Source organism: Euwallacea similis, chromosome 8 (genome assembly GCF_039881205.1).
Source record: "Euwallacea similis isolate ESF13 chromosome 8, ESF131.1, whole genome shotgun sequence".
Classification (NCBI taxonomy): Eukaryota; Metazoa; Arthropoda; class Insecta; order Coleoptera; family Curculionidae; genus Euwallacea; species Euwallacea similis.
This window is the reverse complement of record NC_089616.1, coordinates 1,370,807-1,391,603: the sequence shown is the minus strand read 5'-3', so window position 1 is coordinate 1,391,603 and position 20,797 is coordinate 1,370,807. Positions and strand designations below refer to the sequence as shown.

Sequence of the window (20,797 nt, the reverse complement as noted above, 5' to 3'; positions counted from 1 at the left end):
ATGTTTTATTTTTGAAGACTATGTAATATAGAAAAGGCAACAGGATTTAATCTTGATGACGTCACGTCTTCCAATTTACCGCCATAGATTAGGGTTCCATCTGCTCGTAAGAGACCTAATTGCTGTGAAAAACGGCACTATATCCAGGTCTTCTATATCATTGCGCCAAACGTCGATTTACTACCGCAAAGTTAGGTTATATTAACTTATTGTTTATTTTTGCCCTTCATGTCTATACTTTTTCCAGCCTTGTATCTGGATAATTTATAAGTATTTGAGATGAAAATATTGTGTAATTAAAAGAATTTTGTACTTGAATATATGTGAATTTTCTTGAATACATCTTTGAACAGGGTCATGAAGTTTTTTGGGATAAAAAATACATACAACAGTTTCGTGTATTGAAAAATGGTAAATAGATACATACGCTGAAGCTGGATTCGAATTTTAAACCCAGAATAATGTTTTCAGATACCAAAGTGAAAAAGACATGTTACCTTAGATTTTGTGGTAGCACAAATCAAACCAAAATGAATTGTGAGCGATGGTATATCAATATTATAATTAGGTATCCCTACATTGTTTTGCTAGTTATCTCCCTTCTTTCCTGCATTTGCCTGATTTTACCCTTTACTATGCGAAATTTAAATGCCTTTAATTTCCAAGATCCCCAAATGGTAAGTATAATTTTTAAGATTATATATTGCATGGCATATATGCCATTTGTATGTCTAGTTGCATTTTTGCCACATATTGCATATTAATTAGGACCATCAAGGAAACAATATAATTAAAGGCACATAAACGTGAACTATACTGAAAATATAAATGCATATAAGTGGCTGAACATGATACATTTTATCCTACCTGAAGATGTCACATATGTATAAATTATATTCTGCACATAACACATAATTACATGCACAGCAGGATTTGGTAGCTCTTTGATTATTTGATCTAAGAAGCAGGAAATATGTCAAACCTTTCCCTAACATGTTTTCTTTGTGGTGTTTTGGTCTTCAGCTAATCAATTAAATACACTTCTGATCTTTCTCTTAATCATGTTAAAGAATTCTCATGTGTCTTGTGGTCTTATCTTTTCTCTAATTTTTGTATTGCATTAAGTGCTTGAGACATGAAAATGTGAAGACTTGTGCATGCATATTTGCAGCTTTTTTGGAATTTCATTCTTCAGGTTTCCTTTGCTATTAATAGAGGCAGTAACTTGAAATTTATAATGCTATCTACATCAACAATTAATAGGAGTAAAAACCAATTATTGTTGATTACTTATATTATGTAGTATCTATTTATTTATTTGTCATAATTTGATTACTCTTAAGTAGAAATAGAATATATTTTGTAATTTCTTACATTTATCAATTCACTTGTTTTTGATGATAATTTTGCCCCCAAACCTAATTGACCAGGAGGGCTGCCAAGTAAACAATTTTTTTTTGCATGTTATTGCATAGTGGGCGTAAAACTTTACTAATAGATTTATTACCACATCATAGTATTGCTATAGGTCTTAAGTAATAGCTGATCATTAAAAAAACCTTGCAGTAGAGGGTGATCTGTAAATGTAAGATGTTGATTAACCCATTTACCATTGATCATTAAAAATTTGACAAGCAACGTGTATCTGATAAATCTATTGAAGACATGCCTCCGACATTTCAATCATCACCTTGGGTTTTTTTATGATCACCCTATATTTTCCCAATATATAGCTACATCAATACTGTCTCTGATTTGATGCCAAGAGTAATACTTATAAGTGTTTTGGTTATGGATATGAATTAATAGAATTTGCTCTTCACTTCAGGGATTTTCCACAAGGAATACGTTGATCTCAAATCGCCTTACGGCTTGGGAAAACTTACAACGTGAAATTCGCCCGTCTGGAAGTTTGACGAAAAATCCCAAGGAATTTTTAGCTGCAAGCCATTTAAATACTACCACTGTAGTTTCTAATATGCCCTATATAAAAAGACGGGGATCGAAAAAGAAAAATAAGCAGCAGAATAGAATACATGCGAATCAAATTGAAGCTGAAGACCCGGAAAGAAACAAACTTGTGTTTGGAAAGGTCAGTTGTGTATAATACAGGTTGTCCCTAATTGGATTCCTTCATTGTTGCTGTTATTAAATTTCTCGACTACTTAATTTCAGCTAATGAACACTAGTGAGAGGGAGTCTCTAGATATAGTTGAGAAAAATAAATGGCGGGATTTGCAGAACTTAACTGGTTACCGCCCAAGTGAAGGGTTCGTGAGTTATGAGAAGCAGTTCTGTGGACAACCAGGTGAACTGCTGATCAATTAACATTACCCAGTTTTGGAACTTACTTTTTATAGATGAAAAATATGCCCATCTGGTTGTTACAACAACAAATAATGATAATCTTTTTACATTGCAATATTTAAAATCTTTGTGTAAACTAGAACATATTATCATGAACTCGAGGCTAATGAAAGGCAGATGTATTTCAAATAACCAGGAACAGGGTCAGTGTTGCAAACCATGGTCCCTACCAAATTATGTAGCCACACTGTTTGATAAGCATTCTTGTTTAACGATTACGGTAAAACATATTTTTGTTCGAATTCACCTTGGATCTCAATATGCTTTCATGATGTATTTTTCATTTTAGGAAGAAGACGTAAATGGGACCTTATCAATTTTAGAGAAATGCGCCAATTATTTTCATGAAAACAGACTAGATGGAAAATGTTTAAAACGAAAAAACTGTGATGTCCCATTACAATGTATTAAGCATGATGCTGTTTATAGCATTCTTAAGTATCTAGCTAGCATCACCTATTTTCCTCGAGGGGTACGAATAATTTTACATTGTCTTCTATATTGTGATGGTGATTCATAACATCCAAAACTTTATCTTCAGGAAGTAGACGCCAGTACGCAGAAGCTCAAAGAAACAATCCTTTTTTTACCAGTCTCCGCAGGGATTGCTAGTGTTCCTTTGTATCATGACATCACATCTTTGGGAACAGACTTTGAAGGTCTGTCAATAGTTGCGATGGACTTCGGTATAAAGAGTATAATTTTTGATGAATACCTCATTCGAGACACTCGACTGATGGCGCTGGGAACGCTTTTTGTACTTTTATGCGTCTGGATATATACAACATCTATATTCCTAACTATAATGACAATAATTTCGATACTATTTGTATTGATCGTCAGTTATTTTTTATACAAAGTTGTATATGGAATCTCGTTTTTTCCTTTTATGAACGTTCTTACAGTCGTTATCTGCATAGGTATGTGTGAAATGAGGGCTCGACAATTTTTCTCACATTTCTATTTTTTTAGGACTTGGGGCTGATAATACATTTATATTATGCAAGTTTTGGCAACTGAATAAAATACGGCAATCTGCGAGTAATGATACAAACAAGATCATGATCGCCACCTTTCATCATGCCTTGAAATCTTTATGTATCACATCACTCACTACTGCTGTTGCCTTCTGGGGCTCGTATTTTACTTCCGTAACGGCCATTGTTTGTTTTAGGTGTGTATTTCTTTTGTTCAGTGGAATGCAATTCATATAAATAATAAAAAATCATATTATTGAAAATGCTTGCTGTGGCACATATTTATATTGTACAGGCTTATAATTTGAAAATTTTGCGAAGCTAAATTATGTGTGTTTTTTAAATGGGATCCCCCAATTATATTATTTACTTTTATTCTGTGGATGGACAAGTGCTCTACATCTCTCTTTAACTGTTTTTTTGTCAATTTCAGTATTTTCGCTGGCACTGCAATAGTAATAAATTTTATATTGACCATTTCGTGGGTACCTGCCTGTTTGATGATACGAGAAAATAGCTGTTTTTCTCGTATGACGCCATACTATAGTATGCTGTCCAAAATGATTGGTCTGTTGTGTGCTATGAAATGGAGTAAAAAACTCAGTGAGTTGTTAATTTATTTGACATCGAAAATATGGTGTTATTAATTATATTATTAATTTTAGCTGCAAAGTGGAATGGCCCAGAAGACTTTTTAATAGAAGCAGTTGTGCATTTAAGATACTTTTGGATCGTCGGATTTACGAGTTTAGCATTAGCCAGTTCTTTTATTGTTTTTGTTAAACCGGGCTTAGTCGTACCTACATCAGTGGATTTCCAGCTGCTATTGTCCAGTCATCCTTTTGAAAAATACGACTTCGTTTACAAACAGAAATTTCTATTTAATAAAGAAAAGGCAAGTTTCAGTCGCGGAAAAATAGAATGAAAGTAACTGATATTGTTTTGTAGGAGGACTATAGTATTACGGAATATAAAATGCCTCTACGCTTTGTCTGGGGTGTCCTTCCCGTTGACAATGGTAATCATCTCGATCCGGTTAGTTTGGGAACCACCGTATTGGATTCAAGTTTTGACATGGCCCATGCCAGTTCTCAGATGTGGTTGAAAAATTTTTGTAGGGATATTAAACTTCAGCCATTTTTTCAACCCATCATGGGCATTTCTCTCACTAGTTGTTTCATCCACACTTTCATAAATAGTATGGAACGCAGATGTTACGACTCTTTTGCTAAGGAGGATAAGAGCCCGTGTTGTAGTTTGTCGAAGTTCCCTTTCAATAGAACTACATTTGATTACTGTGTGATTGAGGAAATGGCTGAAATTTACGACGGTCCGCCAGAGTATGTTTATCCAAAGACTTCGGGAGCTTTTTTTTCAAAGGGAGAATCTCCTTTGATAAAGGCAGTTGCCTTAGAGTTTGATAGTAATATCTCCTTTTCGATATCCTATAAGGAAGTCGGCCGTTTTTATAAAAAAGTAATGGAATGGGCCACGCCGTATTTATCGACTGCTCCACCTACTATGCAGAATGGCTTTTTTACTAGCGACTTAAGCTTCTACGATCTCCAGCGAGAACTTATTTCTGGAACCAAATTATCTATTTTGACGTCCATGCTTCTAGCATCAGGAGTTTTAATGTTGACCACCTTAAATCCTTTGCTAACTTTCCTGTCGATTGTAACAGTATTTTTTACGATAATAACCACAATCGCCGGCCTAATATTATGCGGCTGGACCTTAAATATTTTAGAGTCGGTAGCCATTTCGACATCAATAGGACTTGCTGTCGATTTCAGCTTGCATTATTGTGTCAACTATAAGCTCTGCCCCTCGGACATACGAAAAAGTCGAGAGGACGCAACTCGATATTCACTGTCCTGTCTTATGGGTCCTTCGTTCATGGCAGGACTTACAACAGCTGGCGCGGGTTTTTTCATGCTCTTTTCAGAAGTCTTGCCATATTTTCAAGTTGGCTTGTTTTTAGTTATTATTATGAGTATAAGTTGGGCCTACGCGACTTTCTATTTGGGGTCGCTTTTGTATATTCTAGGACCGTCCGAGAATTGTTTACAATACTCTTACATAAAGCTTCGCCGTAAACTTGTGCCCCGTAAAGCTAAGTCAGTGAGACATGAAAACAAAGAAGCAATAGCAAATACTTCTAGTTGTACTGATTTAGAGAATGTATCGTTTATTAGCCACAATACTGACACGTCGAAGCAAAAGAAGTCGTCTTTTGATGAACCTTGTGTAAAATATGTGCCAAATCATGGACTCAAGAGTCAATCGCCAATAAGTAATATTACAATCTTAATGGGTGATGATAAGACGTTAGATTAATGTTGCAAACCAGTTGACAATAAAAATGAATAGGGTTAACTCTGAGTTTGGGTTGTTGCGATAATTTAACAAGGGAGATGCTGATTAATATATGGTGCTTCGATAAGCATTGATGGAGAGAATGCTAAAGCGGTATGTAGACGTCATGTTGTATGTTACATATGTTGTTTATAGAGAGGTAGATGACTCCTGAAATGTATTTTTTTGAAAAACCGTGATTTTTTAGATCTCAATAACAGTAAAGTAGGTATAGTGCGCGTTTTTATTTGTCGGTCAGTGTTTGAGTTTGGGGTTGCCTTGCCGAAAGCGACTAGAGTAGATAGCGATCGCTGTATTTTGGAAGAAAATCTAATCTTTGTTTGAGACAAGTTGAACCAAAAAGTAAGCATTCACCCCAAACAGTTATGTTACGAAATGGTTTCACCCATAACTAATGCGGCAATATCTGCGGAAATTTTTGAACGCGGCTACCACATTCCAGAATTTTCAGACAATACTTTTTCTCTAATATGTTCTTTTGCGCCAGTTAAAGTTCAGTTTTATACATCCTTTTTTGCCCTAAAAGTTTGTACTTATTTGGAATAATTAATTACTTTAATAGCGTAGATGTTCACATACAGGGTTGGAGATGTGTTTGGAAATGGTCGATTGTTGGGAAGACTGAACGAGGAAGATGTGAAATAAAACATTTGTCACGTGAGTGAAACGTTAAGTGATAAATGCGCAAATAGGAAGAATATAGAATTATGAAATTGGCAGAAATTAAGCCTAAAACAGCTGATGATCGACGAACACAAATGCTTTTAAAAGAGTAACTGCGCATGCGTCTAGTTTGAGTAATTAAGGGCAGTCAATCAGTCATTTTCCAAATAGCACGTGGTGCGCAGTAGAAATTATCCGCGAAATTCTTTCGACCTTCTGAGTAATTTGATAGCCAATAGAGAAGCTTTACTTTCAACCTATTGCGAAGGATTCAGTGTATGCGTATATTAAACCTAAGAGGTATGCGATTGCAACATCAGTGGATGAAAAAGAAAGAAAAATAAGTTTGTTGCAATGTCTGTAGAAAAGGTGAAATTTAACGTGATAATCAAACACTATCATAGAATTAAAATTTAAATAATAGTTTTTCTTGAAATAGTGAAAAGGATTTTGAACACCTTGAGAGGTTTACACAGGGTGATCTGAAGTTAAAATCCTTTTTCTTATTCACGTCATTCCACCTCCCTCACATATCTGAGTTGCACTGATATGTAAAATATGTGTCGATTGTGGATTTTCAGCCACAAAATGTGTGTTTTAAGTGTTTGTGTTCGATAAATGGTCGAAATAGGTAGTACAGGGAAGTGGTGGAATTGAAACTGGCACGTTAAGGGCGTAGTTTGATCGTCCAAATAGTAAATGTTCTATATTAGTACTAGGAATATTTACATGTTATTGTACCTACGGCTCGATTCTTGGGTAGGCAAAAATTGACGCTCAATTAAATGCCCATGATGCCGTGTTCCCAGTTCAAGAAGTATTTTTCTTAGGCAACTTTAGGGTTATTTTCGTCCAAGTCCCAATCTGCGATTCAACTTCCAATTCGACGATAGCTTATACTCGTATACTTGATAATTTTGTATTTTGATTCTGTGTTTCTTTGCAAAATTCAAAAAGACATATGTTATTGTAAGGAAGATAATTATTTAACGTAAATGTTGTTGTTCTGTGGTGGATAGAAATGGTTAAAAAACCTTCATTATTTAATGTAGGCACTAAATTATTTGGCGTTCAACGGACTTTTTGCGTTTTTCCCATTCAGACACAATAAATAATTTTTCCAAATATCTTCTTGCGTTTAATTAGGCAAAAATTGAATTATCAGTCCCAATATTTTTTTGTCCATTATTTCCCTCTCCGTACTTCTGGGTTTCTTCGTGTTTCTTTCTTTGCCTTGTTCCACTCCCTTTTTTCTATAATGATTTTGTCGTTGCGGCAACCAGGCCAAAAACCGTAATTTTACCTGACCTTCGTTCTGGCTTTCGTTCTTAATTTCCTCTTCTTCAGCTGTCGTCAACCTTTCTTAGTTGCACACCCAGTATATTATGGTGTGTTGCGTGTTAAACAAACACGTTTTTTTTTAACACGCAACAGAATTTTACGTATTAAATTTTTAACTCGAGGTTGGGCTCTAATCCGCCAGAATTACCGCCATTAAAGATCTCACAAGTAAAATTTGAAGTCCTGAGTCTACGCTAGCTGGTTAATTAGGTCAAAAAAAGCCTGTCGGGTACCCAAAATGAGCGATCAGTTGGGGTGCTGCTTGGTTGCAAACGCAGATCCTCTCGGCGAATTCCTTTTTTGCATTTTAATGGTGGTGGTGGCATCGCTATGGTCTTATGCATGCAGACAGCGGACCTCCGAAGTATCGACATCCCTTATTATTGAGAATTCGATAAATAATGCATTGCAAGGGAGAAGAAAAGAAAAGAAAAAAAACTAATTGATGCACTAAATTAACGCACAGTTGTAGCCCAAAATTCTTGCATTGCTTTGTGTTACTCTCTGCTTAAGTTACAAAGTAAGACGCCACGCTCATCGTTTTAATGGTCAAAAAAGGCCGAAGAAGAGGTACTACTATGTGGCCTCTAAATTTGGTTACTTTAAATTTGGTAAGTTACTATTTTGTTGATTGAAGATACGAAGGAGGGGACGTACCAGTCCTTATTCTTATAACTAAGGAAGGGCAATCAGTTGACTACCATCTCTTGAACTCTCGGTACCCAAACGCGGACGTGCGCAATACCGAAATACACGTGAGTCCTCCCGCGCAAAACCGAGATCGAGGATACGGAACCGCGGTACCACAATAACGCTTCAACCCGCACGGCTTCAAACATGATTTAGTTTTCTGTTCCTTAGGAAAATTGGAAACATTATGACTCGTTTGGATTCGTCGAGAAAAACTATGTGCTTCGTATCTTCAAGTTAACTGTGTGTAGTTTTTTGAAAAAACTATATTTTAGAGAAGCCGGAATGTTTACACGGTAATCAAATGCATAATTTCTTAATTCGATTAGATTTTATGTTTTTTTATTTTGCTTAAATTGTGCGCGGAACGATGGTAAAATGGTTGGTTAGTAAAGTACCTGCAATATCCGAAGATGAAGAGTTGCAACTTTGTTTTTCTCATGAGTCAATTTCCACAGGAACCATTAATCTAGCCAGTGTCCACGCTCTATTTTAAAGTTTCCATGAGAATTGCAGTTAAATTTAACGGCACTGCTCCGCATTTATTTGTGAGCCTCACCGAATTAAAATCATTTCCATCAATTGAAGAACGCTAATTTCGCTTTAATCTTAATTTAGTTTAAAGGAATTTTTGTTAAATATAACATGTGCGATAATTATTTGTACGACCATTGCGCAAACAAAGGCCAAATCTACCATTGGACTCGTTTTATTTGGGACACCCCGTATAGGGTTACCCGCGTTGACAGTGCTGGGCTTCTGGCGCTATTCACAAGGAAACGCTCACGGCAAAGTCTCATGTCACCTGCGCCCTGAAATCTACAGGGTTGTTCTCGTTCCGATTATTTATTTTTCGGAACTTTTTTTCAGTTCGAAAGAGAAAAAGTCCTGCACGATCTTCGTCGGTAACCACACTCAGTAATTAATGTTTGTAGACCGCAACTGCCTTCTTTTAAAAAGTTTTCAATAAATCGTACTGGGCACAGGCAGTTAATAACTATAAAGCAGGAAAAGTGAAATGGTTGACCATTTTTAAATCAACGGAATCGGCGACGTGTCCGGTAATTGTTTCTGCAGATTATTAAAGTGTAAAGTAAACACAAAAACATTTCTTCTCAAGTTTCGTCTAAAATTCTTCAACTCACATGATTTCTTTACAAATCTGACAACACTGCTTTTTTGCATTTTTAGAACTGTAGATCAGGAATTATTATCTTAAAACACTATTTTCATATTCCTCATGTTGTCGTTAGCTAGCTCAGATTCGTTTCGAAGTTATTTAAAGTTTTTGACCGCACTGCGAAGTAAGACTATTCGATAGATTCATAACTAGCACAAATTCCAAAATTTGGGCCTTCGAAAGTCCTGCGTTATTCTTTAATCAACTGAAATCTTAAGGGGGTCAAGAAACGGATCCAGACTATCATATTCCTTTATCTACTGTTATACAAAGGCTGGTAACTTCATCAAAAAACATATTTTTTTTTGCCGACCCTGTAGCACTTTTGTTGTGCAACGTTGAGGGTTTTTTTAAACATTTTCCGACGCTTTCAAATATAGAAATTTCCATCATGTGAATAATAAATGCAGGGCCGTACTATGGGATTTCGGTAGGAATTAATCGTTAGTGCTTCACTTCTACATAATCTAATCATTCAACACGTATCTTTTAATATTTGCCATATAAGTTTAGAGGGGCTAAATACCAAGATGTGGGGGCTTGGCCCCTCCTGCCTCCAGCTATAGTTACGCCTATGTTGATACTGCACCCACACTTTCCTCTTTAGCTGTTTACGATATTTACTATTATTTACACGAAGAACGTTGGCTTCACAAGGTTGGATGGGGATTTATTTAAGATGGCCGCCTCGATCACCTGATTTACCTACGATAGTTCATTTGCAGCTAATTTTTATCGCATTCGTTAAATGCTATATAGTATAATAGGTACAGGGTGTTTCAGATATAATTGAAACAATGACGAGAAAGCCGTCGCCACGACGGCAGGGTAAAAAATTGAGTTTAGGAAAAAGTCTACACAGAAAAATCTGATGTAGACAAAAATGGCGACCTTGCGAAAAACAGCACTCGTGCGAAATGCGCAATGCATGTTGTTATCAACAGGTCGTACACGTTATCAAGCAATTTTGCGATTGCAGATCTCGTGCACGGCAAGAACTTGTGCAGTTTTAAAGTCAGATAACAAAAACAATGAACATTTAACTATTTACAACTGGAAAAATGGGTTTAGAAGTATAAAATTTATCGCATGTTATGGCGAGGGGTATTGTGTTTCGTATTCAAGTAGTTCCGGTCGGAGGTGACACAAAATTTAATTACTCAAAGGTCAATTGGTGGACCTGCCACCTTTAATACTTTTTTTACCTCTATCGCCACTGCCGCCTCTATCACTCCTACTAGCAGTTTTTGGGTTATTTTGAAAAAACGAATCTCCTATATGTTATGGATGATGTGGTTTTAGATTCGATGCCAACAAATCGACAAAAGGTGCCAGCAAGCTTAGACGGGATTTGATAAATGCAGAAATAGCTAATCTTCGCGAATTGTTACCATTGCCTCCATCCACAAGACAGCGACTCTCACAGCTACAACTTATGGCCTTAGTCTGTGTATATGTTCGGAAAGCTAACTACTTTCAACAAGGTAAGTCTTTCTTCCGGTTCTAGTTGCTTGTCACACTTGTTCCAGTGCGACAAGCACGCGCATGCGTACATAAACATTTTGTGAGCGACCGTGTGTTACTATGTTATTAATATTAAATTTATCACAATCAAGGAAGTGAATCTTCCGCCGACACGTGATAGATGAAGAAGGAAGATGAAATTGCGATTGGACCCAATGACGGGCAAAAGACAGATTCAACAATGTTCCATAAATATTTCATTGTAATGTGAAAGACGCATCAGATAAGGAGCTTCTCAGGGAACGTATACATGTCGGGGAATGGTTAATTGACAGCCCAATCAGCAGATATTTTTGTCATTGGGTTATCGTAGCGACTTTGATTGACTTAATATTCTAGCTCCAATTCAATAAACAATGGGTAATTTCACTGAATACTTCGGAATCGCGCGAACCTAAAATACGTGACTTGATTTCGATTTTTCTGTGTTCCTCCGATGTTTTCAGGAATCTCCACGAGAGTTGCAGAAATTCTTCCTTTTAACTAATTTCGAAATTTTTCAATCGTATTTTAAGAACTTCTCCAACTGGGCCAGATCTCTTCACGTGGTTCCTCGAAAGGAAAGTTCAACGTCATTAATGCACTTGTTCGTTAAGCATCTGTAAAAGACCGACACCTCCGCCCTGCATTCCATTTTGATTTTAAAGAGTACCCCCCGTTACGACAATCAACATGCCCTTTGACCTAAACTGAAAAACTAACTGAATGGACATAAAAGTACATAAGTTGTAACTCTCTAATACCGGCCAGTTGTACAAAAAATCCTTAAGCCGCCATCTTCTCACATAATTTTTAACTTGAAAATTGGTTTTTCGAAAAATCTGAACAAAATCATACACATATGGAAAATTCTCGCGCATTCGCCACATTTTTTCCGTTTTTTCCTGCTAATTCTATTCTTAAATTTCAAAATGGAATAACTTTTTTTCGGAATGGGCTGCAGGTCCAGTTTTTTCTTTTAACGATGGGCATTTTTATGGCAAATGTAAGAGTATATAAAATGTGTCACTTTTGAGGCTGCGCCATATTAAAAAATGCAAAAAACTCAATTTTTTTGCCACTTTTTTCAATATTGAATTAAGCATTTCGGCTATTTTGGGCATTTGATGCATTTTTTATATATCTATTTGTGAATAGAACATTTTTTCAATTCTGTATATTTCGTAGTCTTATTAAAACCGTCTTTATAAGTCGTAAAAAACCTTTTAATTTAAATCGAGAAACGGCAAATAAAACGCGATAAATAAATACTATTAGATTATAAAAAAACGCATCAAATTCCCAAAAAAACCGAAATGCTTAATTCGGTATTGAAAAAAGTGCCAAAAAAGTTGAGTTTTTTGCATTTTTCAATAGGGCGCAGCCTAAAAAGTGAGACATTTTATATACACTTAGATTTGCCACAGAAATGCCCATCATGAGAAGAAAAAACTGGGCCTACAACCCATTTCGAAAAAAAGTTATTTGAATTTAAAATTTTAAAAATCGTTTTTAGGTTAGAAGTAACAAAAAAATACGGCGAATGCGCGAACGTTTTCTATATATGTGTTATTTTTTTTAGGTATTTCGAAAAACCAGTTTTCAAGTTAAAAATTATAATTGAGAAGATGGCGGTTTAAGGGTTTTTTTGGTCTAGGGGGTGAGGGTAAGGGTATTTTACACAACTGACCGACACTAGAGGGTTATAATTTATGTACTTATATGCCGATTCAGTTAGGTTTTCAATTTAGATCAAAGGGCATTTTGACTATCTTAACGGGTGGTACTCTTTGGCGAGAAGTAATCGAGAACGGATTGCGGACACACAAATGCGGAGTTCTACTGATCCATTATTATTACTCACCATTTCGATATTGAAATTCGCGTAATTTTTTTAATGAACATGAATCTAAATTGCTGCAACAAGCCGTCGACTATGATTTCTTACTTTCAATGTGGGTACTGGAAGTATGAGGTCATTCGTTCAAATAAAATAATAATATGGTATAACCAGTTTATAAGCTTTAATGCATTGTAACGAAAACTGTACAGGTTTTCTATAAAAATGGCCCATATCGCACGATTCGTGGATTGTCCGGTAAAAAGGTGTCTATGACAAATCTATTATATGAGAAGATATACGCGTGTTTAATCCCTTCAAATATAGCTGGAGCACGACAAATTTCGGATATTCCGTAACCAACGAGATTAAATAAAATGCCGGGCGGAACCGATCATCGATGCGATTTAAAATATTCTCTACGAATCCGAGAATATCTATTATTGATTTGATCGGCGATTAAATGCTTCGAAACGCTCTTGCTCGGTAAACGTAAAAAGTGTGGCTCCCACTTGCATTTTTCAGGGGACTTAAAATCGATTTAAGAGTTGATTTTCAATTTCAAGTCCCCGCGTTCCCCCCGGTCCATCTACCAATGGGCCAGTACGCGAAAATTACTTACCACACGGCAGCGTCAAACAGTTCCGAAATGGTGCAACACCCTGTACCTTCGGAGCGGCTCCCTTATTTCTGAATCACTCTGTGTACATAGCACCGAGAATCTTTCCCGTCGTTTTATTATTTTATTTATTTTTGCGTTATTTTGTTGCAGCCTTTAAGTACCACTGCATCGGACTGCAAGTTCCAACGCCCAATGTAGGATTCTCCAAGGTGAGTTATCTTAACCAACTTACGTCAGGCATTATCGGTTTTTTCTTTGGTAAATTGACGCTAAAGTTTCAAAAAAATCGAGGTGGCTTAAACGTTTAATCGATCTTGAGGGATTTTCGTTCTTAACCCAATGGAATTTTTGGCGTTTTGGCCATTTCCTCGTCGCGCCCACTTTCGTGTAACTGCTAAGAACTCTAGACGTCATAGTTCGAGTAACGTCAAAATGACGCAATTTGATAAGTTCGCGCTACCAAACAAACGAGGTTCAGGCAAGTTTGTCGTCACCGTCGACAATTGAGCATCCCGACGTGCATCGACAGTACTGCCAACACTTAAACCAATTCTTGGAAGCTGTCAATTGACACACCGGTCGCTAGTAGCAACAGTGCGCTCAACCTGCCGTTACAACCAAAAAACAAACATACCAATGTACCATCTCCAGAGCGGGTATACACCTTGCGGTTTCCAGCTAATAAATTATTATTGGATTTTCTTGAGTCCCTGCGCATTTCTTTGTCTGCGAATGATTTATGGTTTGATTAGGATTTTGAGCATTGCTTAGCATTTTAGAATTGAAATAATGGGCGTGGGCGTATACGCGTAAAGATCGCAGACTTCGCGTTCTTCGATTTTGGTTTTGGCCCGAATAACCGGGCAAAATCGACGATTTTAATAAAACGCCATCAACCAAGTTCGTCTGCAGCTTGGTTTAAGTAGCAAACATTTTGGTCGAACAAGGTCTTTAATAAAAGGTATATTAACTGCTTCAATAGACGATTTCTCGTTGGCCAACAATCATTACGTGGGTTCACGAATGCAGGAATAAGAGCAAACATAGTCAAAGGTCATAAGAATTGGCTTTCGCTTCTTTGGTGCAGTGTTAGCACATTTAAATGTTGCCATGCATCCTGTTTTATAGCGAATTAATCACTTATAAAAATATGTTAATATCGAGTCAGTGTTTAATTCATCGGCTTGCACGTTACATTGTTTCGCCGTTGAGTTTATTATGAGATGGCAAGATAATAATAAAGATGAAAGATAACGCTGATGAGGAAATGGTTCACTTATTGCACACATATTGAAGCACCTCTCATGGATGATGTTAAATTTGGTTTTATCGGATTTGTGTCTTCAAAGCGCCCGCAGCATCGTCGCAATGACTGACGGGCGGGACAGCACCGGGGCGAATTTATGGGCCCCCCCTAGTTGTAAACCATTTTATGCGAAATCTTAACAGTAAAAAATCGATTGTCGGGTCAAGTATTTTTGATTTTAGAATGTGCCATACCAGTTTCACTAGTGCGGCCATTCGGCAACGTTGCATTTTCTGCTGTGGCTGTACCAGCAGTTCTTTCGATCTCGCACTAGTTCAGGGCACTCTGAGGATCTATATTGGGGGCCGCGGGGGGTAAGAGGCTTGGGCTGCCCGGGTCAGCGCGTGACCTCAAGCTCTGAGATACGCCGGCTACTTTCCCACGAAGAGACGCCCGCAATATCTACCGCTCCTCATCAGGAATATAGCCTGTCATTAAATACGGCAATGTATGTGTATATAGCCCAAATTACCTGCGCGTTAGGTGATCTAACCCATCGCCAACATGTTATCTAAAAGTACCCGGTTTTAACCCGCAACTTGATTTTGTTTTCGAAACTTTATGGCGTCATTCCAAATTGACCTCTTGCATATTTTAAAAACGTACAGTTAGGTCGATGCAAATCAGACGTGTATTTCTTCCGCTCTCTATCGAAGTTGAAATTTATTAGTTCTTGGGCAAAACTGGGTTGGTGCTAAGCCCTTCAGGTTTTTCAAAGTTTCCACCGATCGGCGTGAGAGTTTAATCAATTCTTTTATCAAGGAGGCGCGTCGGAGACAATCGAACGTCGCCACGCTTGCTTGATGACGTTTAATTGATTGAGGACCGATCCAACCCCCTCAAGAACAATCACGTATCGTTAGTGTGGTTTAAACCACACTCTTCGGCGGGATTTTTCCCTTAATAAGAGAGATGAATAGGTCACTGCCGAGGGACAAAACTCGAGGTTTGCAACAATTTATTACAAGTTCGGTTGTTCAAACAAAGATGAAAAATATGAACGTAGAAGGAGACAGAGAAACCACAAATCTGTGCACTTAGTCATCTCGTTCAAGAGGAACAATCGAACCTTTTTGTCCGGTTCTTTTGGTACAATATCGGAATATACGAGGCCTGATTTAAATATGGTCAAATATTCTCGCGATACTTCTCAGCAACGCTGAGAAAGAAACTGTGCCTATATTTCATTATTGCTTATTGCCATATTTACATAAATATTTACACGGCGAACATTTTATTCCTCAACACTCGGGAAGTGGGATTTAGTCGTATTACCGATACACAGACTTTCGAGAATAGTTATGCAATCAACAGGTGTATTAATAAAGGCGATTAATAACCGCGACAGTTTACCGCCTGAGCAAAGCGAGCGCGTTAATGAGCGAGTTCGGGTTATTAATCATCTCTAAATGTGCGAGTTTTAGCGACAAGATTTTTCCCACCAATTGTGGATTTTGGGGTAAAAATAAAAAAGACTATCCGACTGGGAATGGAATCTGAAACCCCCAGGTGACCCGGAAGATACCCTTCGCTGCTTCATCTTCGGAGATTTGCGCATAATCGCTTTCATAATGGCCGGCTAGTCGATGCTTTTGACACTTTATTGAGCATTATTGTCATGTTTATGCTGTTTTGGAGACACACAGTATATAAAGAAGTCATCGGTGGAACCTAATTAACTCATACAATAGTGAACCGCCATGTAATGCGCCAGAATGGTTCATTACGCTACGTTCACAGTTCGTTAATCATTTCTAACTCACGTGTGTGTTAGTTCAGGCTGGTGATTTCTAACACACGTGTGTGTTAGCATAAATTCGTTTCGGGTCTACTATTTTTGTTAATTTTCGCAAGATGCGCCGAGGAAACGTTCTTTAATCCTTATTTCAATTGTTACAGGCATTGAGTGGGTTCCTAATAATGATGACGCAGAATGGAAAACTATTGTACATATCCGATAATGCTGCCGAGTACCTGGGTCATTCCATGGTGAGTGTTGTAAAGGTGAGCTATCTCCCAATATTTGTAGTTATAGACCAACGGGGTTCTTCAGGGCTTTCTTGGCGCGCAAATTCGCAACCCTGTATGTCGCTTATTATCAATTTTTGGGTAGAGGCACGCGATAACTCCCTGGCAGCATATGCACATAAGGAAATAAGATCCCGGGGGCCTGATTCTACAGAGAATAGCGAAAAGAACGCTGCGAGATTGATATGTTGTGGGTCGCGTTTATCATTTTGGCTTTTTTATATCTTAAACTCTAAAGCCCCTCAGGGCAGTTGGAGCATAAAACCGCTCGTTTCATGCAACATCCAGTATTCTATAAATGTGGTGAGACTCTCACCGGTTGTTACAGAATAGAAGAGCAAGAAGCATTTCGACAACTACAAAAAAATCCACCAGGAATCACACGAAGAAACTTTTCCTTTTACCCTGCTAATACTTTCACCCCAAAAATATCCCGCTAAGCCATTCACAAACCAACTTGAATACTTATACAGGGTGTCCCGAAAGTCAACGATATCCCTTGAAGGGTGGAAACTGAAAATAAGTCCATTTAACTAAACTTGCCTTAGTCCAAAAGTTAGTATCCGAGATACAGGGTGTCAAAGGTGGAAAAATAAATCACATCTTCTTTCTCCACTATTTCGAACTAATTTCACGAAATTTTGTAATCGGGACTTTCTTGACATGATAAATTCAAATTTATCGATGAATTCGGTGTACCTTCTGTAGGGCACCAAAGGCGGTCATTAGGACTCATTTAAACTGCCAAAACTTTTTTGTGCCACGGTGTATGTCATTTTGGATTAGATAAATCTTTTCTCTCACCTTTTCTGCTTAAAAAAGGTATACCTTATTGAAGTCGCTAGAAGAAACGGTTTCCGAGAAAAAAGCATTTAAAGCTGATGATGCATGCAAATTTATTGTCTATTAATTAATTATTTATTATTAATCGTTGATAAATTTGAATTTATCGTCTTAAGAAATTCCCGAATACAAAATTTCATGAAATTAGTTCGAAGCAGTGAAGACGTATTAAATAAAATGTTATTTATCTTTTCACCTTTTGACACCCTGTATCTCGGTTATTATCAATTTTTGGACTGACGCAAGTTTAGTTAAATCGGCTTATTTTAAGTTGGCCCATCCACCCTTCAAGAGGTACCGTTGACTTACGGGACACCCTGTATTTACACTTTGTCGTAGCATTTTTTTATCAATCCTGTACTTATACTATACCGAGTGTCGTTTCAGGAGGACTTGCTTATCCATGGGGACAGCGTATATGATATTATCGATAAACAGGATCACCAAGCTATTCAGTGCGAACTTGGTAGGCCAGTAAATACAGGCAGTAACAATAATGCCGAGCATGAAACCAGGCTGTTTTTGTGTAGAATGAACGTTTCAAGGAATGCCAGGAGGCAGATGAGGTTTGGGGATCAGAAAGTGAGTTTCCTCTCTCTTGTCCAAAGTCCCCATGCCTAATACGTACTTATAATCACGTTCAAACTTCAATAAAAATAAAAATAAAATATTATTGATTAATAAACCCCCATTTTCAGGATCAAGCAAAAACCAATGGCGTACTATATTCAATTTACAATTTGTTTTTTTAGGTCGTGTTGGTGCAAGGACGTTATATTTCTTTTTTGCCTCTATGCAGCAGAAACGAGCCAGTTTTTCTGGCAACCTGTACACCGGTTGCTATGCCTGAAACCAGAGAATGTGTTGTTCAAGGTGCCACCAATGTATTCACGTCAATTCATTCCATGGATATGAAATTTATACATTTAGATATTAAGTAAGCAAAATACATACTCGCCTTGATGAGGTCCATCAGCCGGTACTCAAACAATCGTATTTCAGTGGCGAGTTCTATCTGGGTTATCCTAGAAGTGAGCTTGAAGGTGTTTCCTGGTATCGGCTTTTGCACTGGGACTGCATTCGTGAAGCTCAGACAAAACATAGGCTCAGTAAGTACATGCTGACCCCTGCACGACAACCGCGAGTGTGCCACTTTTGAATTTCTGTTGCAGTAACTCAGTCGGAACAGGAACGGTCCTGCATTCTCCTAGCGCAAATTCAACGACATTCCGGAGAATGGATTTGGATGCATTGTGTCTTGCAAGTCAGAGAGAGTTCTGAAAGTAATCAACAGCCAGTAATTGTGTGCACTAATCAAGTGCTTTCTGAGGCTCAAGCTTCAGTAATGCGAAGCAATGGATGGCTGTATCACTACTATGCAGTGCAAAACAAGATTCATTATGGATTGGCTTATGATGCAACTCATCCAAGCAGGTTGTTGTATTACTCAGAGCATAGAGGTCATGGAATGTCTGGGATTAGAAACTCGGATATAACGACTTACTCTCACTTATCGACTATGCCCGTGTCTCTACATACGCAAAGGACGACAAACACTAGCACGACTACCCAAGGACAACAAGGGCAACATCTTCATAGGTCGGCCGAATCCGAACCTGTAGACTATAGCAATAGTAAGCGGAAGCCCAAGGAGATAAAGAACTTGCAGCCTGAAGGGATAACTGAAGCAGATATTGATGAGGGAGAGGGTCTCCTAGTCGTTTCGCGCCTTTCCGATCACTCAAGAACCCTGCTGAAAGTCGATTTGCACGAGGTGCCAATAGATCAGTGGAATCCCAGTCCTCCCTGGTCTGATAATCTACAGAAGGTTCCAGATTTGTACCATCAAGATTTAAGCCCGTGCGTAGGGAGTACTCCTCCCACTCCCACTGCTACTCCTACCATGCATTCAGAAAGAGTTTTTTCGTTCGACTGGATGCCAGAACAATTCGTTCCGTCTATTAGTAACAGTACCGTGACGACAACGATCGAAGAATCGCACGGACATTCTTACTGCACCACCTCAGAACGATTATTTCCTTTACAGCCTCCGCCGAAAAGGAACCAACCTTCGACAAGGAAGTCTGAGACCACCGATCGAAGCTCTCCGTAATTTAAAGTTCAAAGTACCGTAAATTCCTGCCTAATTCCTATATGAATTTTAATTTTATATAATATTAAATAGCGTTTTTCTACACATATTGTTTGATTTTAGTTCCAACGAGATTCATTCGTCTCGTGATTACTAAGTGACTTATTACTAAGTTTGAAAAATTCACTTAAAAACTGTTTCTGTTTTTCGAAACGCAAAATGAGAGTTTGTATTAACTTAAAAACTACACTTCGGAATACAGTAAAGCTCTGCTAATTTGGATCAATTAAAACCGATCCGAGCCAGATCTCGGAGTCGTCCGGATTTTGGAGTCAAATTAAAATATGTAATATGCAATGAAAGGTAAAATGATGGCAAATTATGTGGTTTAAGCATATGTAATAGGTTTAGTTAAAAAATATATATATAACGACATTGTTTAAACATTATTTCAAACAATCAAAAATTTTTGTTTGGCGAATACATTCCTGTTTAACCTCCATTCTACGCTGGTGAAGCACTTTAAGCGTGGCCATGCTTTATTTCATGTAATTCTCCTCTGTCCATTGAATGCGAAATATTCTGTTTATTTTTGATAGTTTAGTAGAATTAACGTTTTATGAAGCCTTTTTGGAGCGATGCTTCTTACCACTAGACATAACTAATTCAGAGATTTCCCATCATTCTCTCAGTTCATAGTCGGGGATTCCTTGCGCTATCCACGTGCAGTCCGGATTAGGGGAACCTTGGTGGATCCGGACTACAAGGCACATAATAGAAATTTACATTTTTTCAATTTTGTCCGGACTACAAGGACATCCGGGTTACAGGGGGTTCACATTAGCGGAGCTTTACTGTGTTTGGAACACCGAGTTTTACGGATATCGAAAGAAAAGTTTTCTTAACATCATTTAGTGTAAAGAAAAATACCTTTCATTTGGTATTTCCCGTTATTTTTAAACTTTC

The 20,797-nt window shown here is 37.7% G+C and overlaps 2 protein-coding genes across 3 annotated transcripts; both read left to right on the top strand.

The window, feature by feature from the left end:
• Positions 1 to 125: 125 nt before the first annotated feature.
• Positions 126 to 7,477, top strand: disp (dispatched). The gene is made up of 11 exons (XM_066392254.1): positions 126 to 411; positions 472 to 677; positions 1,829 to 2,092; positions 2,176 to 2,308; positions 2,361 to 2,587; positions 2,657 to 2,839; positions 2,909 to 3,287; positions 3,340 to 3,541; positions 3,778 to 3,947; positions 4,010 to 4,239; positions 4,293 to 7,477. Exons 2-11 carry the CDS (start codon positions 531 to 533, stop codon positions 5,682 to 5,684), a joined length of 3,327 nt encoding a protein of 1,108 aa, XP_066248351.1. The 5' UTR covers positions 126 to 411; positions 472 to 530; the 3' UTR covers positions 5,685 to 7,477.
• Positions 7,478 to 8,434: 957 nt separating this feature from the next.
• dysf (dysfusion) lies at positions 8,435 to 19,936 on the top strand. Of its 2 annotated transcripts, none has more exons than XM_066392554.1 (8): positions 8,435 to 8,713; positions 10,900 to 11,081; positions 13,713 to 13,771; positions 16,768 to 16,857; positions 18,127 to 18,321; positions 18,492 to 18,676; positions 18,742 to 18,848; positions 18,912 to 19,936. In XM_066392554.1, exons 1-8 carry the CDS (start codon positions 8,703 to 8,705, stop codon positions 19,850 to 19,852), a joined length of 1,770 nt encoding a protein of 589 aa, XP_066248651.1. In that variant the 5' UTR covers positions 8,435 to 8,702; the 3' UTR covers positions 19,853 to 19,936. The 2 variants fall into 2 exon arrangements, with proteins under 2 accessions (XP_066248651.1, XP_066248650.1); XM_066392553.1 differs by having other exon boundaries at positions 16,768 to 16,872.
• The last annotated feature ends 861 nt before the right edge of the window (positions 19,937 to 20,797 follow it).